Source organism: Festucalex cinctus, chromosome 8 (genome assembly GCF_051991245.1).
Source record: "Festucalex cinctus isolate MCC-2025b chromosome 8, RoL_Fcin_1.0, whole genome shotgun sequence".
NCBI lineage: Eukaryota > Metazoa > Chordata > Actinopteri > Syngnathiformes > Syngnathidae > Festucalex > Festucalex cinctus.
In genome coordinates this window covers 18,197,918-18,219,461 of record NC_135418.1, presented here as the reverse complement: position 1 = coordinate 18,219,461, position 21,544 = coordinate 18,197,918, and the positions used below count along the sequence as shown (strand labels likewise).

Below are 21,544 nucleotides of genomic sequence, written 5' to 3'. Positions count from 1 at the left end.
AAACAGAAGTGCATTTAAATTAAAGGGAAATAAAGAGATACAATTAAAATGTAAAAAAAAAAAAAAAAAAAAAAATGCACGTGAAAAGTACAAAAGTAGAAGAAGAAAAGCTCTGCTGGATTGATTTTGAAAAAGAAAGGGTGTTTGTTTGTTTGTTTGTTTGTTTGTTTGTTTGTTTGTTTGCACCGCGCCACGGGGTGGCGCTTCTTTGTTTTTGTGTGGATAGGTAGCCCCCCCTTGCAGCCTCCGCGCATTACACACCATTGGAGAGAGCCCGCATTGATACATACAATATCAGTACAACGTACTAATACACGTGATGATGGTTATGTGCACAGTGTATTAATTCATGAATTCATTTAGGCTTAAAGGTTCTAGAAATTGTGACCGGAAATAGTTTGGCGCATGAGGTTGCCCTGCCGGCCGGCGATGTCGTTGTCATAAACCCAAACAAGCAGATGCAAAAACCGAATAACCTCACTCGTCGCCCTCGCCAGGCAAAGGTAATACCGCATTTACATGGGGTGTGGACTCATTTAAATATCGGTCGTCGTCGATTACTCGTGGAGAGTTTGTTATAATATGGCTAGTCCGTATAGTTGGCTTGTCATAGCATTCGGCTAGGCTGCGGGTGCCATAGCAACCATATAGGAAACACTGGCCGCCATGGTTAGCATGTAGCGGGCTAAATATAGCATTTGCCAGTCTGATAACTTGTCGCGCATGTCAGCCATTCACATTGTACCGTTCGCTACGTAACTTTGAAGCCACGATGTTCAATGAGCGATTTTGACAAGTACCAACGTTGTAGTGTTGGTTTTAGCTGCCTTAGCTTCACTTTTGGGCACAGCTAGCTTAGTTTAGCTTAGCTTAGTTTAGCTTTAGCCGCCAAGGCCGACCGGTGATTTAGCTGAAAACGCAGTAATGGATTCTTGAAAGTTCTTAATCTGAACTGAAGACTAATTGAGGGACATGAGTATTCGATGATTTTGTCAGAGGTGTCATGACAATTGCAAGTGAGTCGATCAGCTGATCCGTAGCCGGTAATGTTAGTTAGCTCCCGTGTAGCTGCTAGTCCAGCTACAGTAATTAGACGATTAATACCATTTGTATAAAGTATGCAATCCTAAACATGCTTTTACTGTATTTAAACATATATAATATAATTTAACAGTTCAGTGTCATTGATTTACTCGTTACGATTTTCTGCAGTTCTATAGCTGGAACAACCAGTGTATATTTATTAGCTGTTCATGTGGACATAACAAACTGTCATTTCAGTTTTGGGTCGAAATCTAGTATGGACGTTGATGACTGCAATGGCCAGTCTTACATGTCAGGTCAGCTGTTGATTTATTGTAGCGCATATACTGTTTCATTTCAGGCCATAAGTAACAATGTACGTTTAATCAAGTTTTGTGTATTTGCAGTTAATACTGGAGACATTTCAATGGAAAGAGAGTTTTCTGGGGGCCTTGGCGGTCCGACAGTAAGCACTCCAAACAGCAAGGAAACCTCACCTCATCGCTCACTCAGTGGTAAGTGATAAATACTGGATATTTCATCCTCAATATCTTTGTTGAAAATGGGACTGTTTTTTCCACCCCCCCACCCCTAGCAAATTCCATTAAAGTTGAGTTGTACAGTGATGAAGACCCCGGTCCTAGTAACGATGATGAGCGAGTGGAACGTGTCGAAGAAGGAGGTGTGGATCAGGGAACAGAAGCGCCTGCTTACAGAGAGCTTGCCAATCATGACAACATCCGATTGCCCAGTGGGAAGCTGAAGTGTGACATCTGTGGGATGATCTGCATTGGGCCCAATGTTCTAATGGTACACAAACGCAGCCACACAGGTAAAGAAACGCCTCATATGTCAAATAATATTCTTTCTATGAGGGCACAACTGACATGCTGTGAATGTCTACGTATTTGAAACGTGATTATGACTAGGTTTTGAATGTGAATTGATGACAGAGCAATATGCAATTTGATTTTTGTGTAGGTGAGCGGCCATTCCAGTGTAATCAGTGTGGTGCCTCCTTCACTCAAAAAGGAAACTTGCTCCGTCACATCAAGCTGCACTCCGGAGAGAAGCCCTTTAAATGTCCTTTGTGCAGCTATGCCTGTAGAAGAAGAGACGCCCTCGCCGGCCATCTTCGCACTCATGCCGGTAGAACATTTTTAGGCCTAATAAGTGTGCAGAACTGCACACACCCCCATACTATTGCGCATTGTGAGAAAAGTAATTCCCTCCTTCCATTTTGGCTCCAGTATCCTCTCCAACTGTCGGGAAGCCATATAAGTGCAGTTACTGTGGTCGCAGTTACAAGCAACAGAGCACCTTGGAGGAACACCTCGAACGCTGCTACAACTACTTACAGAGCGTGGAGCCCAAGCAGCCCAATAGCGCTCAGCATCTAGGTGAGTATGGGGTCATCTGAATCACAATACAGCACGCTATTGCAGATGTATCTCAACAGATACTGGGGTTGCTATGCTATAGCTATGCTCTATAGCTGTAATATAGCACTAATTCCACTTGTATTCCATATTTATGGGACCCTGACCTGTATTACTTTTACATAGTACCACCTAGGGTTAAGCCTGAGACCCCCACATTACTGAAATGACTTGTGCGTCAGGCAAGGGAAATGTGTGGCAACATTGTTAGGAAAAAAAAACACACAGTTGTATGTTAAAATGTCAGTATTGACAAGCAGTTACTCTAAAAAATATATTTGAGTGAAACTTGTGCCATGTTCAAGAAAGGTTTGTTTTTGAATAATATTTGGTTAAAGTGGAAGTAAACTTTTAACATTTCTTGACAATAATATGTTATAGGTGACCTCACGAGTCGAAACATGACATTTTGATTAATATTACATTTGTACAATATGAGTTATGAAGCAAAAGCCAGCCATTTTTATCCATCTCAGGGGGCGGCCATTTTGCCACTTGCTGTCGAATGAAGATGACATCACAGTTGCTCAGGGTTCAGGTGACAACCAATCACAGCTCAGCTTCAGAAAACAGGTGAGCTGTGATTGGTCGCTGCCTGAGCCATGAGCAACATCGTCTTAAGTCGACAGCAAGTGGCAAAATGGCCCCCCCTGAGATGAATAAAAACTAATACATTCACTGCAGTAGCTCTCCCTACCTAATTTTTTAATATCAATTTTGATTATTTTTGTTTTTAATGTAACATTCTAGCTTCGAGAGATGGGGAAGTTTGGGGTCGTTTATGTGTAAGATGACATCATCAAAATGATCCACCCATCCATCTGTTTTCCATACTTGCTGACTTTTCATACTTGCTTTGGTTTGAAAATGTAGCCGGACTATTTTAGGATTGGTGACCAGAGCAAATATTTTATATATTCTGTGTTTTGTAGGAGAGGAGATTAGGGAGATGGAGTACATAGAAGACTCCCCGCTTCATGCCTCCTCAGACAAGATGACGTTTGTTGATCGGCTCGCCAGCAGCGTCACCAAACGTAAAAGATCCATGCCGCAAAAATTTGTAGGTGAGCGTTCGGCCTCGGTTTAGTGAGTTTTGCGAAAATAGCTGCTTCATGGATGTGAAAACAAACTTCATGAACAAGGCTCACAGATTTGACTCAAAGCAAAATAACATTCGCTAACAATTTGTACAATGGAACTTCCAAAGTCGAACAGCCCAGAATTTTTACGACCAGTACTTGGACTTTAACCAAAATATTCTGGGGGGGGAAAATGGCTCAAAATTCAAACTGCGAGTTTAAAAATGATCAGGATTGATAATCTAGTAAAGCACTGGCAGAAGAATTATTTGGGGCTGTTTTGTTTTTTTTCCTTCTCTTTCAGCTGGACCAGGAGCCTTAGGAATAATGAGTAGCTCAAAATAAAAATAATAATAATAAACAAATCAAGGGAGGGAGAGTCCATTTTAATGCAAAAAAACTTTAGGCTTCTCTCAGAAAGAAAATAAAATGTCACTAGAAGAGTTTACATTTATTTGGGGTTAATTAATTAATGAAGAACTTTTGATGGTGGCAGGTGCCTCGTGAGTTTTAATGTGATTGGCTACTAGGCTAGTAAATCCAATATCAAATGATGTGCACACAATATGTAATTTGTGTATTTTTATTTAGCCTCTTTAGATTTAATTTCTCCCCCAATTATTTTCATAGGTTAGAAGTCACATTGATGTATGGAAGAGGATTAGGGCCAGCGAAGAGAAAAAAAACGTTTGGCAGGATTCTCACTTGACTAATCTCAGAATTCTTACTTGAAAGTGAAAATTCCGACTTTATTCTCAGAATTCTGACTTTAAAGTGAGAATTCCGACTTTATTATCAGAATTCTGATTTTAGTGAGAATTCTGACTTTAATCTCAGAATTCTGACTTTGTAGTGACAATTCCGTCTTTATTCTCAGAATACTTTAAAACTTTAAAGTGAGAATTCCGACTTTATTCTCAGAATTCTGACTTTAAAGTGAGAATGAATTATGACTTTATTTTCAGAATTCTCACTATAAAGTGAGAATGTTAGTGACAATTCTGACTTTATTCTCACTTTAAAGTGAACATTTTGAGATTCATGTCAGAATCCTCACTTTAAAGTAGGAATTCTGAGAATAAAGTCAGAGTCCTGCCAACCCCTTCACTGGCCGTAATTCTCTTCCATATTCATAGTATAAAAAGCTTTTAATTTTTTATTTATTTTTAATATCATGAAGAAAAAAAAAGGCATTTTGGACAGGCTTCGGCTTCATCCTTAAAGTAAACCCAAAAGCCCTAACCTTTTAATAATAGTGTATGTTATGTTTCAGTCTAATAGGATTGTCTTTTATAATTGCAGGACAGAAGCACATGTGTCATGGAAATGCACCTTATGAACTTAATGCTGCTTTAGACAAAGATGGAGATGCACATCCAGGAGACTTGGAAGTCCTACGCGTTCCTGGAGGAGAGTATGCAGGCAGTGGAGGAGCGGGGATGCCGGACACCCTGCAGCCTCTCCATCACCCCACCACTCACCCATCATGTTTACCCGAACTCCGATCCATGCACGGCGCCGCGTACGCGCCCGGCGCTCTTGGCCTGAGGCTGGACTGCATGGGGGCCGGTGCGGGGCTGGGGGCCGACAACGTGGGGAGAAGGGAGGCGGCGGAGGGCCACGAAGACCTGCCCGTCGGTCGGAGTCAGGCGACCTCCCCTAGCAACGGTTGCCAGGACTCCACAGACACGGAAAGCATGCCGGACGAGCCGTGCAACAGCACCGCCCCCGGTCCCGCCCTGCACCGGAACAACGGGCATCATCTCCACAACGCGGCTCCGCCTCCGCACTACAAGATTTGGGACGCGCACAGCCCGAGCCACGCCAAAGACAGGGAGGTGAAACGAGAGGACAGGGGTCACCACACGGCCCCTCCTCCCGGCCTCGCTCCTGCACCCAGTTCGCCCACGGCGCCCTCGTCCACCTCGAGGGAGACCCTGCGAGTGGTCGACGGCGAAGGGCGGACGGTGCGCTGCTTCCGATGCGACCACTGCCGCGTGCTCTTCCTGGACCACGTCATGTTTACCATCCACATGGGCTGCCACGGATTTCGCCAACCCTTCGAGTGTAACATCTGCGGCCACCGCAGCCAAGACCGCTACGAGTTTTCGTCTCACATCGTCCGCGGCGAGCACATCCTGGACTGAGGAACGGGGTCCCGATGAGCTCGGCCTGGCTCGGGTTTTTTGGTCTGCACAGCACAAAAAGAAATGATTTATCATGATGCACTTTGAAAACCGTCTTTGAACATGCACTTTCCCGTCCACACATGTGCCTTGCACCCCAAATTCAGGATTCCCACCTGATGCACATACTGTGGTTGACCAATCCGACCTGAAAACTCTTGAGCACTTTAACAGATTCTTCATCAAAAAAAAAAAGTAAAATGTGAAGACCTTTGCCTCATTTGAAGAAATACCCTGAAAAACCTCACATCAACATTCACTATTAAGTTTTTCAGTCCTTTGTTTTAAGTGCAGACCAAATAGAAGAGCCAGGTCGAAGTCCGACGAGATGTTTTAAAAGTTGTCTGTGAATCATAAATGCACTTTTTGTTTTGTGAGTAAGTGAGATGCACTTAATTTTCTGGAAGTGTGGCCTTTACTTGGATGACTTGTGAGTGTCGTGTGTCTGTTGTTTTTAATTATTTGTTGTATAACTGCTTCTGTTGCACTGATTCTTGCCCGAATATCCTGATTATATTAAACTGTTTTTATAGAATACATTCACGAGCTGCACATTTCTCTCAAAATATGAGGAAAAACATCACTGCCGCTGAGTTGGGAGGACAATTTATGACCTTATGTCAACTGCAAAATAAATCGTGTAAATTAAGTTAAAACTTTGCAATTATCTGTATTGTGCCTTCCCTCATCATAATTGAATTTCAATAGCTAGAGCTACATGTATGAACTACCAATCATGTCCTCAAAATGCCGGAATGAGTTACCAAAGAATTTAAGGTCTCAAGTAACTTGTGTCTACCAGGTAGGATTCCTACATAGATCTACATAAGAGCGAAAACTCCAGTTTTATCATCGTAAATGTAGAATATGGCAATTTACACATTACAATGTGGATGGCATTTAACAAGACCTTTGTCCCTTCTCAATCGTGTTTGCCTTGGTTATATGAAGGTGATTTTGAATTGTATGAGATGAAATGAAAAATGGATTCTGACTGTTCTTGTAAATCTCAAGCTGCATATTTTTTTTAAACAGCACAAGCCAAGAAATAACAAGCAACAATTGTTCAATTGAAACCTCAAAAGATAATCATAAATTAGTGTAGGTAGACTTGTCCATGTATATTTTTGTCTTACCCTTTTAGACAGTGATGTCAGAGATGCCCAAAAATACTATAAAGCATGAAAAGAAATGTTTTTATTTTTTTTATCGTTTCCAACAAGAAAAGGACATTTTGCTGTTATAGTGTGAGAAGTATTCGGTAGTAAAAAAAAATTCCGAAGATGGTTATGTTGAAAGTTCATGTGAGAACAATTTGAAGTAGGCTTCGTTAATCATAGATGTGGTTACAGAAATGCAAAGGTCAAGCACAACAATTATCATTAGACAATTTAAGGGTTCACTATCATATTATCATTAAAGTTAGCTTGCCTTACATTGAGTGATCAGACTGTTGTACCAAGAAATGTTTTACATATTAAAAAAAAAAAGTTCCCTGCTTAATATATGCTTATGTAACTAAAGGCCTAAGCAACTTAACATTGGTTTGCTTCCTGTATCTCATACTTTTGATATTGTGCCTTCATTTTAGTAACGTTTTCTGGCTTTGTGATGTGCTTACCACCAGCTTTCCCCTTGCTTAGAACCACTTTACACTTTTTTTCTACCAGATAGATGCCCATAGGATATAATGCTGCTGCTAAGAGCCAAAGAAAAATCACTGCAAACGTGACACCTTTGCTGGCTTTAACTATCCAAAAATCATTTAAAATAAAAAACACAATTACTCACATTTTAATGAGCTATTGGCTATCACCTATCCCATTCACCGTCAGTGTAATTGTATAACTGTAGTTTTGTGCTTCAAACCCTGTTGCATGTGCTACCAATCCTCAGCCTACAACTACTCCATGTTAAATGTATGATTTTTGAAATGCTCAGATGTTTTCGTAAGCCTCTCACCTCCTGTAAATGACCTGATATTGCTTTAAGCTAATACAAACTCAAATGTATCAGTTATGCATTTCACTACTTTGATCTTAACTACTGTAAGTTTTGTACTGTAAGGATTTACTCCAAATAAAAAGTCAACACATTCTTTTGTCTTCTGAGTGAATGATAAATTCAATCAACAACTATAAAGACTTTGTGAAGACTTTTATTCCTCAGGTGTAAAGAATGTCATTTACATTGGCTTTGCAGGAGCTCTTGGTGCACCAGCCTATAGCAAAAAAAAAAAAAAAAAGTTAGAAATGGTATTTGCACATTATGAGAAACATTTCTTTGTAGCGGTTCCTCACATTGGGCCTGAACCTGGGTGGCGGTGTGCGGTCTTTCCTGGCCTCACAGGAGCGGTTCCTTACCACTTTACTGTGGATGGCGCAGCTGACACAGTAGTGCAGCTTCACGTACAGCTTAGGCAGAACATATGCTACACAGAAGAGGAGGGCGGTTGGGGGAAAGAACATTAGCAGTAGAACGCGTTGATATTTGTGATACAGTTAACGAAAATGCACTTACAATCAAAGACACTGGCCTCTGAGATGTCTCTCACGGCTGCAGCCTCCACAATGTTTCTGATGACAAACTTCTTGATGGCCTTGTCCTTGGGGACGCAGCGGGCACAGTTGGTGCAGCGGATGGGCTGCACGTGCCCGCGGCCCTTCTTGGCACGACCGTTATTCCTTCTCTTTTTAGTCTGAAACACAAAACATAAACATTTTGATTTCTTTCACAAATCATTTAACAGTTTGGCAGAATATATCAACTAACGTATGTTAGATTTCTTTCACACATTATTCAACGGTGACAGAATATATTCACTAACAAAAGTTAGTACAGCACCTGAACATTATCTGCTATGACGTTAAAAAAAAAAGAATAAAATGTGACGCAAACCCTGCTCTAAACTCCCATAGGCAACGTGCAAAAAAAAAAAAAAAAAGGCTCTGAACTACACGTCATAATGTCATCTACAACGGTTGTTCCAATTCAATGATTATAAGAGCCTTATAAAAATATTTCATAGATAGTTATGTCATTTATATTCTCATACGATTTAGCTTTATCCACAGCACGCTACCAGAACGCATGCACATCAATGATAGCTCGCTAGCCGTTAGCATTTAGGCCCGGACACATTTTTAGTGTTTTACTGTGCTTCAAACGACAACACAACACGTCGTTGTGGGTTGCTGTGATGTTATTAACTACGAGTGACCGAATCGAAGACGTTCGTCGACTAATATATCTGTTTCTTTCATTTTTGGCGAACGACTGCCGTTGTAGTGAACTCACCATGTTGCACGGGAAACTGGAAAGAGGACAGGAAGAGGTTGTACCGCGCAAAGTAGTGCACTTCCGCCCTGCCCTGGGCACCAAATTATTGTTCTAAAAATAAAAGTAATATGTATTAGCCGTTATATTTTATATTATTGATACTGTATTATTTTTATTTATTGTATTTGAAAAGATGTTAAGTTTAAAATGAAATGACCAATTGGGTGATGCGGAAGGATATGACTTGTGTGCGCATGCGCGTAGCCACGGGTAGTTGATCAACTCGAAAAAAAATAGTGCCGATGATGTGCAAAAAGATCACAAGTAGTCGTTGAAAATTCCCCCCCCCCCCCCCCCCCCCCATTTAGTAAATATAAGCTAATATAATAACACAACTGAAATGCGAGACAGACTTTACATGTCTGCATGATCTGAAGTTCCAGTCCATCAATTTGATGTATCATCCAACACGTTTATACTTTAGTCTGAAAATCAAGAGGGAAAAAAAAACAGATTCAAATCTGTGGGCTAATATTTTGATATGTGGTAAAGACGTATAAATATAAAATTCTCATAAATAAAACATGTTTTACTCCCTTTAATGTAATTAAGTCACGTTTAGTTCACAACTATTTTAATTTATGAATAGCAATGCAAATTATTCAGCACAATGCTGATATCACACAATAATTTACTGTAACATCAGAATAAGTTTAAATTTTGACAGCCTTCAGTAATAAATACAGTACTATCTTCTGTATTTTGAAACATTGTGGCCTGGCTGTAATAGTAGTAAAACAAACAAACAACCAATGTTAAAGGATGTGGCTTCAACATCTTAAAAGCTAAACAAATAATAAAGACCAAGACCATATTAGAGAGTTTCATGAGAACAAAGATTTAATTTCCCCCATTTGATAATATATTTGCTGACACAATGTGGTGGTCAAAAGTCACAATGACTAAAAAGGCCTAATTGTAAATCATTTAAACACAAAAACGGATTATAACTCAGAAAATGCAGTCCAATAAAACAACAATTCTAAGATGAGAAGATGCGTCGTCTGTGTCTGTTGAATTTTGGTTGTGATGCACAGTTTAATCAAGCTCATGGAGGCTGATAATCTGTCTGAGATGTAACATCTATAGGCAGTGTAAACATCAGTGCCACTGAAGCTGCTTACTGTACAATCAACATCCGTTAAATGGACGAGATGTTATTTCCAGGGTACAGTATACCTTTACAAAGGGATGTTTTACAAAATCAACACAAACAAAACACATTTTTAAAAATGCAATTAAATAGTTCTTTGTACCGTCTTTATTTCTTCTTCTTCTTGTCCTTTGCCTTCTTTTTGCTGGGTTTGGGATCTTTGGCCTTGTTGTAGAGGTAGAGTCCCACCATGCCGAGCAGAGTGGGCACCAGTGCCAAACATACAAGGGGGAACACGTCGTTCACCATCTTTTGCCAAGGCGTCTGCTGTGTCAGTGAGATCACCTCCACCTCAAACTCAAGCGAAGCGTCACCTAGTTCACATCGGCGGCAACATTGTCACTGTAAGCATGTTGTTTCAAATGATGGGATTATAGCGCTCAGTGGGCGCGAATAATAAAAAAACATTTTGCTCCTGAAAAGAATCACATAATCCGCAAACACATGAAAAACAATGCAAACCCTTTGTTATAAAGCAGTGTCAGGGTCACACCAACACATATACCATATTTTCTCAAATAGTATTATTATTATTAAAAAGTAGTATACTTAAAAGTAAATACAACTTAGTTGTGCTTAACAAGGTTTAAGGCATGTAAATAGTCTCAAGTGTGAGATATTTATGAAACGAGATGCTTGCGGACAATTAAAAATGATCTTACATTACAACATCTTTAAGTTTAACGACTATTAGCGTTCCACTGACTAGATGACGTGACCACTCCACAATGTGTGAGTGTCCATGTTTATGTTGCAGGGAAGTAATGCAACCTAATTTTGCTGCTCAATTCTTGCCAGCTTGCCATAATAATATCATTTGATATCAATTATAATAGGTCTGTGCAATTAATCGAAATTCAATTACAATTTCAATTATTACACTCCACAATTACAAAATCAGCATAATCGTTAAAAAAAAAAAAAGATCATTACGGTAATAGTAATTTTTGAGTTGTTTAAATTTATACATTTGCACCTTTTTTTTCAATTTTAAAATCAATAATTTAATCCATTTTGTTTCATCCAAAAGTAACTTGCATAATTATAGTGTTTCAAACAAATTTATTTCTCTTAATATTTTTTATTTTTTTACATGTAAACATTTTCTTGTTTTGTACAAAAAATAATCGTCCTACTGCACAGAGCACACGCTGCACTTCAAGTTTTTGCCAACATAAAAAAAAAATAATAATAATAATAATAATAAATATATACATATATATATATACATATACATATATACATATATATATATATATACATATATATATATATATATATATATATATATATATATATATATATATATATATATATACACACACATATATATATATACATACATACATATGAACATATACATAGATATTTATTGGATGTTTCTTTTATTTTATTTTTTTACTTTTAACTTTGTGTTTATATAATTATACGTGTATATGTGCATATGTTCAATAAACTTCAAACTTCAAACATACATATATATATATATACATACACACATATATACATACACACACACACATATATATATATATATATATATATATATATATATATATATATATATTATGATATATTTTGTTTGGGCTCAAATTGACTTACATAATCATAGTGTTTCTATTATATTTATTTATGTATGTATTTATTTATTATTTGTATTTATTTATTTATTTATTTATATTGGTCTTAATATTTTTAATTTCTTAAACATCTTGTTTTTTTGCTTTAACCAAAAAAATAAACAATTGTTTTAATAATCGTGATTTCAATAATTTCCAAAATAATCATGACTATTATTTTTTCCATAATCGAGCAGCCCTAAATTATGATATATGCGAATGTAGTAATATTACAATGAAGTCATTTTATTACAGGAATAAAGTCTATAAAGAAATTGAACTGTATCACACTATTTAAACTTCAATCTGGTGTCTGATTCGAATGTATATGCCTTTCTTATAAAATGAAGATCTACAAATTGGATTTAGAATCAGTTTAAGCCTTCTTTTGACATAAAAACATACTAATAATGATACAATGAACATGTTTTGTGGGTTCTCTACCTGGAATCGTAGGCGGGTAACCTTTTTTCCCGTAGGCGAGGTGAGAAGGAATTGTGGCTTTGATTTTTTGCCTGCAAGAGAGTGGAAAAGAAACCAAAATGTACAAACTGAGAATGCCTTTTAGAGTCCATCATTAAGCGATATGAACTAAAGTAAGTTTTCAGCAGCACTTTATTGCATTTTTTTTTTTTTTTTTACTAACCCTTCACACACGCCGATCAAGCTTTGTTCCAGACCTGAGTGGAATTCAAACAAAAGACAAAGTCAATACCCAAAGTATGTGCATTCTTTTAATAGCTACAGACTTCAATGAACCCATATCAATGAATTTAACTCTTAACCCACCAGAAATGACTGTCCTCTTCCCCAACTCAACAACTAGAGGGTCCCGAGATAGCGATGAGTCGATGACCTTGCCATCCATCAGTTTACCCTGGTAAGCAGAAAAGATACTTCAAAGTAACTAGACATTACAATTTGCTTTACAACAGTGGTGCAATTGATTCTCAAAACAAATCTCAGAGGAATGCTTTAGAAAAAGCCCAACACTTTTCAACCCACAGATGTTTATAATACTAACTCATATTTATTATTTCTGCCCCTCAGTAAGAACTGAAATGGCCTCTGTCGGAAAAATGTTTCCCACCCCGCTGAGAATGCTAACATGCTGTCGTCACAATGCAGGTTACAATATTACAGAATAACAGATACAAAAAAAACAGCAAGATTAACTAATTCTTTCGACCGCTAATTCTTTTCAAGTCAGTGTTGAAATACACTGCAAGATCTTTGTGACTTCCATTGTGACGCATGGTGCGATTAGTCATAGTAAACATGACAGGAAACAATTTGAGGTGTGGCATTTTACATTTTTTCAAGTTGACGAATAATTGTGGAGTACAGTGAGGTCATCATTTGGATTATAGTACAGTGATTTATGAGTTAAATTAGTTCTGTGACCACGCTCGTATATGAAAGCATCACATTTACAATTATTTACAGTTCTTTCCCAATTGAAATGAATGGAAATGCCATTAATCAGTTCCAGCCATCCAAAAAACACCAACAAAATTGGGCGTTGTGCATCACGATTTCACCCTGTAATTCACTCTTCACCTCCTTCTGGCATGCACACTTTGGCCACCAGGGGGAGACATATACTATGCAGGTTTACGATAAGGTTTGATGATGAAACAGGGTCGCAACGTCACTGCAGTAATAAAGTTGGTTTTGCAGATGATAAAGAATATATTCATGTGAGTATTGCATGCGCTGTCTGCATGTCTTGCAAATAAATTTGTTGTTTAAAAGTTTATAACTCGTTTAGTATCGATGCGATTTTCGTTAGCCAAACAATGAAATTCTGAATTATCTGTTAGCATTAATAGATAGCGGACTTGGTTAAATATATATTATATAAAATTATATATATTACATTTATATTATATATTCACTTCACTTCGACTCTGTGTGGCAATACAAACTTAAAGCAACTACCGTATTTTCCGCACTATAAGGCGCACCTAAAAGCCTTCAATATTTTCAAAAGCTGACCATGCGCCTTATAATCCAGTGCGCCTTATATATGGATCGATATTGAGCCGCAACAGGTCCGCTGTCAAGACGCTATCGGTGGCCCTGCACGATCGGTGACGCGCATGTGCAGAAGATCCCGCCATTTTGGATCGCTAGCTAATACTGATACTTTACCTCAGAGAAAATAATAAAACAGCTGTTTATTCATTTTGGGAGTGAATGGAGTTGTCACAAATGTGGTTTGTAATCTATTAAATAAAGTTTGACTGACCTATCTGACTGTTTTGTTGACATTCCCTTTAGCGCAGCATCATCTAATGGATGCATAACGTAATCCCAGCCTCTACTGTAGCGCCTTATAAATGGAAAAAGTTTGAAAATGTCATTCATTGAAGGTGCGCCTTATAATGCGGAAAATACGGTACTTGGCCTCGCTTTTGACGAACCGCTCACTGTCTGTCTCCACAATCTGGTATTCGTACATCAATTTTTTGATCAAAACTCAAGAAAGAAAGAAAAATCAGCCAAGCCATGGCTCTTTATCTTGGAAAAACTCCACTGTATTTTAATATTTGAAAAAACTCCACTGTATTTTAACATTAAAGTAAATTTACAAAACATTGCAAATGATTGCTGACAAATGTCACAGAAAAAAAGAAAAAAAAGAATGACTATTACACTTGGCCCGCGACCCTTGTGAGGAAGAATCGGTCAATAAAATGGATGGATGGATGGATGGATGGATGGATATTACACTTGGTTCGAATCTCGGCTCTGGCCATTCTGTGTGGACTTTGCATTTTCCTCCATGCTTGGGGTTTTCCTTTGGTTGTTCGGTGGGAAACACTGCACTAGGAAGTCACTACATGTACCACTAATCTATATAGTGTGAATGAATGAGAATGAACGACTACAATCTGATAATTGATGAATAAACAGGAAAATACCGCGTTGTTGATTGCATTAGTGCGACTGTTCAGATTAACAGCGAGCGTGTGTGCGTGTGCATGTGTGCAGCAGTGCAGCCAGATAGCCAGCCTGGCAATGTGAACGCGTGGATGAGCTGCTCTCGCATTATTGCTGACGTGTTGCACACAAGGGCCGCCACACTCTCACGCCACACTTACAGCAATCGACCGGTATCTCTTGCCGAGGCTTGGTTGACTCACTAATTACACGTACATAGCATATTTAGCTAGGAGGTGTTGATTATGAATCGTGGAGTGCTTTTGATTGCGTCTTACCGTGTAGTGGATCTGCAACGTGTCCCCCATTGTCGAGAGTACGGTGCAAGTTTCGGGTTTCAGCTTGGGGCAAAATAAAAGACCGTTAGTATTGCTTTTTTCTCATGCATCGTTTATGTCGCACGGAACATCGTTTTCCACTCACCAAGGTCTCCACCTGCACATCTTCGGCTGCATTGTCGTCGCCGCGAACAAGTCCCCCCGTGCATGCGAAAGCTGCAAGCAGCAGCAAAACAAAGCTGCCCTGCATTGTGAACTTCTGCGGAAGGAAAAAAAAAAAACAAAAAAAAAAACAGATGTGAAGACAGCGATTTCCGTGTTATTCGCGAGCGAAATAATCGTCTGCCAGGGCCCTCAGGTGAAAAGTGTCTGTGCTCCGGCTAATGCTGATGTGCTCAAAAGCGTGCAAAGATAAGACCGAGCTGCTCGTGGACGTTGGCCCCCGACACTTGGCTCAGTGGGACGAGCCCGCCTGCACAGACCTTCCGCTAACATCATACATCTGTACATTAGCAGAGGGCGTGCTGCTCCTCGTGTACGCTGGGGGGCGCTGTGGTGTTTAGGCCTGCCACGTAGGCTCTCTCATTTTATGGCCACCCTGGCTTGCTTACCATGAATGGTGATGGATGAATACTGAATAGGCTATCAGACGTTACTTTTGTATTATTATTTAAGTTAAGCGTATAAATTAATAGAAACAAAATGCGTAAATGTCAGATGGATATTTGTCTAAATCAGTGGTTAAACAACTGTTGTCAACCTTTGCTGGCCTCCATGTTAAGGTGAGGTGGCTCGGTGATCTGATTAGGATGCCACCCTGGAGAGGATGCAAGGAGGGATAATAAACATTTTGTGAAATAAACACGTTTGTGACAGTGTCAATTCGGACGATAATTATCTACAGATGCTTGGTTTAGGTTATTCCCCTGCTAAAGTTAAGCTTTTTTTTTTCTTTTTTAAATTGCACATTCATTTGCATTGCATGTAGGCAGAGATTCAGGGAAATGAATGGTGTATGTATGTGTAATTTGTAATCACATGCTACAAGGTTTACATGAGGGCATATGCAAATTTTGCCAATTACTGTACAGTACTACAATCCGGTGAACCGTAAATCATCAAGAACCACAAAAAAAGCATAATCGAAAGCGGAAAGAATATACACGTTTCTCTAAAACACTTTTGAAATGTACTAAAACGTAATATAAAGCTAGCTCGTTAACTAGCTATTTTCAATCAAAGACTCTTCGCATCTTTTGGGGGCTCGCCACAGTCCGTTGATCTTGTCTCATTAGACCGTTGCTCTTGAGGAAATCTCGCGAGACATCTAAGCGAGCTAGGTAAGTAGTGGCTCTTCATACTAAGGCACTCGCCGACGATTACTAAAATCCGACAAAGTAAGTCCCAGCTGCTGATATATATAACCTCGTGTTAGTCGGTCGGTTTGTAGCGTATTCGGCATCACTCTTGGCCGGAAAGGAGTCACTGTAGACGGCCTTGTGACAGCATGATGCCCGCGGAGGAGGTGGATGAGAAGAGCGGATGAATGAAGGGATGGGGTGGAAAGAGACACTTGCTAGCGCCGACACGTCTCATCGATTCCGCTATTAAAATGGCAATCATCTTGATTTATCGTCGTATAATACGTAGGATAATCAGGACGTGTTCTAGCGGAGATTGCGGAATAAGCGGCGACTCGCTCGCTACGGCGTCGATCCAAGCGGGAGCAACGTAACGGGTTAATTGCGACAAGTTAGCTGGAACGTTAACGACGGTAGCATTGGTGGCTAACGGAGCTAACCTGGGTCACCCTGGCCGCATTCCTATCATGTGACCGACCGGCTTACTGAGGCCCTGCTGGCACAAACACCTTTATTATTTATTTATTTGTTTTGGTTACTGTTGTATTAAAACATTAACGACGGCGAAATCATTCAATCTTGCAGTAAAACTGCAACGCGCCTCTTCAGGACCATGGACAGGGCTGTTACTGACTATATTCTTATTTATTTATATGTATATAGTTTTATTCATTTTCTTATAGGCTTAGTATTTAGTCTGCTACCTGAGTAGGTAAATAGTTGAACAATGAATACAAATAAATTAAGATATTTTTACATTTTAATTTGGTGGATCTCAAAGTTTTACAAATGCCACCTAAAAATAACCCTTCCAATAGTACAATCATGACCAATTAAAGTATAATAATGTAGTGCCTACGTTTTCACTGTACTGTGCTTAAATATAGGAAAGCAATTACAAAACTGTACTTAAATAATTATCCTTTTAAATGTGTTGCAAAACTTTATTTAATCAAAAGTGTATATATGTAAACATTTTAAAACAATTCTGAAAGATTAAATGCAAATGTGTTGTACTAAAACTGAGAATAGTAAATAGGCAGTTTAATGTATTTCAAAGCAAGTTTTCCCAGGAAATAAAGTGAATTATATAATTTCAGGCTCAAACTGTCACCACCATGAAGTCTTTATTAACCCAAAGACAATATTCTAAATATCATTTTAACATTTATTATGTGCCATGTGATTGACTGCCAATCAGTCCAGGGTATAGTCCACCTTTTGCCCGACGTCAGCTGGCATGTGGGAAAATTAAAGGATGTTATTTGCAATAGCATTAATCCCCATCATTCCCAGCCCAAAGAAAGTGTTTTAAAATGTTAGGTTTTCAAGGCAGTCCTGAGAATATAGGACATTCAGCATTGGTTTGTGAGGGCATTTCATTCAGGCTAATGTTTGAGGGAGCAAAAACCAGAAGAAGGTTCTGAACAGATTGCTCTGCAGCCTGGAGCTATTGCGCTGACATGCCTCTCTTCCACTCACTATGACCACCGCTGTGGGCGATGAGTGGATCTTGCTTGTGTCTCATTACGTGTAAAATGTTTAGATAGCCTGACTGTTTGATGTGGTTGTTTGTATGTTTCATTCGATGGTGATGTGAATGTACAATTTGTTTTTCTCATTCAGCCCTCCGTAACGGATCCCTTGCTGGAGACGTTGCATAAAGGCATCTAGAGTCGTTACGAAGCCTCTCTGAATCATGGGGAACATTTTTGGGAATCTGTTGAAGAGCCTCATCGGGAAGAAGGAGATGAGGATCCTGATGGTGGGCCTCGACGCTGCAGGGAAAACTACAATCCTCTACAAGCTCAAACTGGGGGAAATAGTCACTACAATCCCAACCATCGGTATGCGCAGGCTGTCCAAGTTTCATCGCACCGTAGTTGTTGTATGACCTCATGTGGTATACTTTGTTCTCAGGCTTTAATGTGGAGACAGTGGAGTACAAGAACATCAGCTTCACTGTGTGGGATGTGGGTGGGCAGGATAAAATCCGCCCACTCTGGAGACACTATTTTCAAAACACACAAGGTGAGCTGAGTATAGCGAGAGAGATGATGCCAAAAGTTTGAATCCATTTATTTTTGTTTTTTCTTTTCTATCCCGCCAGGTTTAATTTTTGTGGTGGACAGCAATGACAGAGAGCGTGTCAACGAGGCGCGAGAGGAGCTGATGAGGATGCTGGCTGAGGATGAACTGAGAGATGCAGTGCTCCTCGTGTTTGCCAATAAACAGGCAGGAAACGCTCACTCACACGCACCTGCAAAATTTAAAGCGGAAGTCAACCTTAAACGTTTCTTGACAATAATATGTTATATGTGACCTCACTCGTCTAAACATGACATTCTGATTAATATTACATTTGTGGAATACGAGTTATGAAGCAAAACCCAGTAGTTTTTGTCCATCTCAGGGGGCGGCCATTTTGCCACTTGCTGTCGACTGAAGATGACATCACAGTTGCTCAGGTAACGACCAAGCTGAGCTGTGATTGGTTGTTACCTGACACCTGAGCAACTGTGATGTGATTTATTGATTAAAAACTGCTGCATTTGGCTGCTTAACTCATATTCCACTAACACAATATTAACCAGAATATCATATTAGATTTGTGGGGCCGCATAGAACATATTATTGTCAAGAAATTGTTGTTGGGTTGATTTCCCCTTTGCTAAGATTGTGTTGTTAACTGACAAAATATTAAGACAAAAGAGATGAGATAGCTCACAATTCAACTGGATTTCCAAATTCAAAAGTCCAGAGAATGGTACACTTTGTGAAATAGTCAACAAAATTAAAAAATTTAAACCATAGATATCTATAAGAAGACTAGATGGCTCAAGGTGGAGTTGGCAGCCATCTTAGGACAGGCTCAGTTGCGCTCAGCTGTATTCGGTGGTAAGGTGGATGATTTACCCACTTGAATACTCATAACTTGCTGAATTATTACAAACTGATTGGTTTATTTGAACCTTTTTAACATGGCTATGATTCTGGTTTAATTTTTAAATTGCAGATTTTTTTTTAAACACGGCATCGTTTGTTGTGTTATCTTTTGTGTCATATGTAACATAGAAAATGAAAATTGGCTGAAAATTTAGGAGAGTTAAGCAATCTATAGCTATGTCAAAGTCTGTGCTCCTTTGACTATGTTATGCGCCCTGTCCCAAGATGGCCGCCCTGTGATGACATTGCTTCTCATTGGCTCACAGCGCGCACGAGGGTGAGAGGGTGCACTTAAAACCCAATCTCGGAACCCTAACTGTGTTTGATAACCCAAGCTGGGAACGCAAAGACAATACAACACAACAATCCACTTACCAAACTGTTCCCTCTTGTAGGACTTGCCGAACGCCATGAACGCCGCCGAGATCACAGACAAGCTGGGTTTACACTCCCTGCGCCACCGCAACTGGTACATCCAGGCCACCTGCGCCACCAGCGGCGACGGCCTCTACGAGGGCCTCGATTGGTTGGCCAATCAGCTCAAGAACAAGAAGTAGGAAGACGAGAAACGTCCGGCAGCCACAGCCGTCCGACTTTTTGTTGTTTGTTTTCCGTTTTATTGGGGACTGAGGGTGCGGGGTAGAATTTGAAGGAGATTTTAATCTTTCATTTTCATTCTGTTGTCGTCTGAGCCCAGGTTCAACCACACAACACATACACAAACCATTAACAATCACTCTGGCATGTGCTTTTCTTGTGTCCACATCGTGTCTTTTAGTACAGTATGTATGTTGGGTCACATGACTCCGCCACATCGGAGAGGTTGACTTGTGTGTTTTCTCACTGAGGCTCATTCTTCTTGTGTCTCCTCTCCCTGCGAGCTGACAAAGCCATGTTTGACAACAACCACTAATGGAAAACTTGAGTGTTTTATTTGATATCCTTGATATCAAAAAGTCGTATTAGCGTATTGTATCGAATAAATACTCAAGCGGATTTCCACGTACAACCACAGGCGGCTAATTTATCAACACCCCAGTTTGAGTTGCGTGTATTCGATCTGGTTGGTACAAGACAGACATTTTCTTATTTTGGCGGGAACATTGAACACACTCAAAATGTGTTGTCATTCTTGTTGTTCGTCTGATTAGTGGGAAGGTTTTGTCATTTCAACCTCATACATGTGTTTACTGAATATGAATGTTATGTTTTGCTGTAGAAAAGGCAGTTAAATACAGTATATTTATTTTACACAAAAGTCTTTTATTTAGGTGATGTGTCAGTATAGAAAAGAAAGCAGGGTAAAGCAGATCAAAATGTAGGCACAAGCAAGCGAGTGATAACCGGCAGATTTCTGTCTTGTGATAAAAAATAAAAATAAAAAAAAAGATTCTGTCTATGCTGTACATGACAACGATTATACTGCAAGTGTATCTGTGCATCTTATTCTATGTTCGACCATGAGTTTGATGATTTGGGTTTCGTGGCCTTATATGTAGTGACGGCTAAAATTGATTTCATCTTTTGCTTCTGAATATTTATAAGGAATAATGTATTGATTATTTCTCTCTTTTGCTGTCAAAACACAAGTTTGTGCACTGTAGTTTGAGATGAATAGGCAAAGGTTTGTCCTGCTGTAGCTTTTGTTTTGCCTGTATAGTTGATCCATATTTAGCAGTAGGTCTTATTTGTTAGGGTGATGGGGATGTGGGAGGGGGTGTATATTAAAAAAAATAAATAAATCAACATGTGACCACGTCAGTAAAGCGAATGTGAAAAGTGAAGAACCCCGGTATTCATTCTGTACCGTTCTAGTTACACATGTAGACGACCATGTTTCAGTGCTGAGTGCATGGAGACAGATCACTTCCTGCTGTATCACAAATAAACCCATTTTCGGTAGGACCAGTCTCATCAGCTTGGACTCATCTTGCTTGTAAAATTGATGTATACACTGGATGTTTTTACATTATTGGGGACTCATCTTGAACAGCCAATACAATCCTGTACTGCCTTTAAATTAAAAATTATTATTATAATGAATTATAATGAAAATGACATCACAGTTGCTCAAGGCTCAAGTAACGACCAATAACGGCTCAGCTTGTGAATGTCACACGACGAACTCAGAAAACAGGTGGGCCGTGATTGGTCGTTACTTGAGCCTTGAGCAAC

The 21,544-nt window shown here is 39.4% G+C and overlaps 4 protein-coding genes across 8 annotated transcripts; 2 read left to right on the top strand and 2 right to left on the bottom strand.

The window, feature by feature from the left end:
• The first annotated feature begins 139 nt into the window (after positions 1 to 139).
• Positions 140 to 7,813, top strand: LOC144023926 (zinc finger protein Eos-like). 3 transcript variants are annotated; one of them, XM_077529885.1, is made up of 8 exons: positions 142 to 503; positions 1,282 to 1,340; positions 1,431 to 1,538; positions 1,619 to 1,855; positions 2,005 to 2,172; positions 2,274 to 2,423; positions 3,395 to 3,526; positions 4,844 to 7,813. In XM_077529885.1, exons 2-8 carry the CDS (start codon positions 1,301 to 1,303, stop codon positions 5,686 to 5,688), a joined length of 1,680 nt encoding a protein of 559 aa, XP_077386011.1. In that variant the 5' UTR covers positions 142 to 503; positions 1,282 to 1,300; the 3' UTR covers positions 5,689 to 7,813. The 3 variants fall into 3 exon arrangements, with proteins under 3 accessions (XP_077386013.1, XP_077386011.1, XP_077386012.1); XM_077529886.1 differs by lacking the exon at positions 142 to 503 and adding an exon at positions 510 to 1,016; XM_077529887.1 differs by lacking the exon at positions 3,395 to 3,526 and having other exon boundaries at positions 140 to 503.
• Positions 7,814 to 7,869: 56 nt separating this feature from the next.
• Positions 7,870 to 9,192, bottom strand: LOC144023939 (small ribosomal subunit protein eS26). The gene is made up of 4 exons (XM_077529905.1): positions 9,025 to 9,192; positions 8,248 to 8,425; positions 8,028 to 8,158; positions 7,870 to 7,948 (listed from the first exon to the last, which is right to left on the bottom strand). The coding sequence occupies exons 1-4, from the start codon at positions 9,025 to 9,027 to the stop codon at positions 7,913 to 7,915; spliced, it is 348 nt and encodes a 115-aa protein (XP_077386031.1). The 5' UTR covers positions 9,028 to 9,192; the 3' UTR covers positions 7,870 to 7,912.
• A 688-nt stretch (positions 9,193 to 9,880) lies between these two features.
• On the bottom strand, positions 9,881 to 15,606 carry fkbp11 (FKBP prolyl isomerase 11). The gene is made up of 6 exons (XM_077529398.1): positions 15,208 to 15,606; positions 15,063 to 15,125; positions 12,628 to 12,715; positions 12,485 to 12,518; positions 12,283 to 12,353; positions 9,881 to 10,533 (listed from the first exon to the last, which is right to left on the bottom strand). Exons 1-6 carry the CDS (start codon positions 15,310 to 15,312, stop codon positions 10,328 to 10,330), a joined length of 567 nt encoding a protein of 188 aa, XP_077385524.1. The 5' UTR covers positions 15,313 to 15,606; the 3' UTR covers positions 9,881 to 10,327.
• Positions 15,607 to 16,341: 735 nt separating this feature from the next.
• Positions 16,342 to 21,274, top strand: LOC144023937 (ADP-ribosylation factor 3). Of its 3 annotated transcripts, none has more exons than XM_077529903.1 (5): positions 16,342 to 16,402; positions 18,050 to 18,270; positions 18,344 to 18,454; positions 18,534 to 18,658; positions 19,765 to 21,274. In XM_077529903.1, exons 2-5 carry the CDS (start codon positions 18,123 to 18,125, stop codon positions 19,924 to 19,926), a joined length of 546 nt encoding a protein of 181 aa, XP_077386029.1. In that variant the 5' UTR covers positions 16,342 to 16,402; positions 18,050 to 18,122; the 3' UTR covers positions 19,927 to 21,274. The 3 variants fall into 3 exon arrangements, with proteins under 3 accessions (XP_077386029.1, XP_077386028.1, XP_077386030.1); XM_077529902.1 differs by having other exon boundaries at positions 16,402 to 16,459; XM_077529904.1 differs by lacking the exon at positions 16,342 to 16,402 and adding an exon at positions 16,564 to 16,587.
• Positions 21,275 to 21,544: the final 270 nt, after the last annotated feature.

Bases quoted from the DNA above. Each gene is read 5' to 3' on its own strand.
- LOC144023939 (XM_077529905.1), bottom strand. The intron at 8,159-8,247 runs GTAAGTGCATTT...TCTTCTGTGTAG, and splicing joins AGAGGCCAGTGTCTTTGATT to CATATGTTCTGCCTAAGCTG. The intron at 7,949-8,027 runs GTGAGGAACCGC...TTTTTGCTATAG, and splicing joins CACCCAGGTTCAGGCCCAAT to GCTGGTGCACCAAGAGCTCC.
- LOC144023937 (XM_077529903.1), top strand. From the start codon at position 18,123: ATGGGGAACATTTTTGGGAATCTGTTGAAGAGCCTCATCGGGAAGAAG. The intron at 18,271-18,343 runs GTATGCGCAGGC...CTTTGTTCTCAG, and splicing joins CACTACAATCCCAACCATCG to GCTTTAATGTGGAGACAGTG. The intron at 18,659-19,764 runs GCAGGAAACGCT...TCCCTCTTGTAG, and splicing joins TCGTGTTTGCCAATAAACAG to GACTTGCCGAACGCCATGAA.
- fkbp11 (XM_077529398.1), bottom strand. From the start codon at position 15,312: ATGCAGGGCAGCTTTGTTTTGCTGCTGCTTGCAGCTTTCGCATGCACG. The intron at 12,519-12,627 runs GTGGGTTAAGAG...AATTCCACTCAG, and splicing joins GAAGAGGACAGTCATTTCTG to GTCTGGAACAAAGCTTGATC. The intron at 10,534-12,282 runs GTAGAGAACCCA...GATGTGAACTAG, and splicing joins TTACCCGCCTACGATTCCAG to GTGACGCTTCGCTTGAGTTT.
- LOC144023926 (XM_077529885.1), top strand. From the start codon at position 1,301: ATGGACGTTGATGACTGCAATGGCCAGTCTTACATGTCAG. The intron at 1,539-1,618 runs GTAAGTGATAAA...CCCCACCCCTAG, and splicing joins ACCTCATCGCTCACTCAGTG to CAAATTCCATTAAAGTTGAG. The intron at 1,856-2,004 runs GTAAAGAAACGC...ATTTTTGTGTAG, and splicing joins ACACAAACGCAGCCACACAG to GTGAGCGGCCATTCCAGTGT.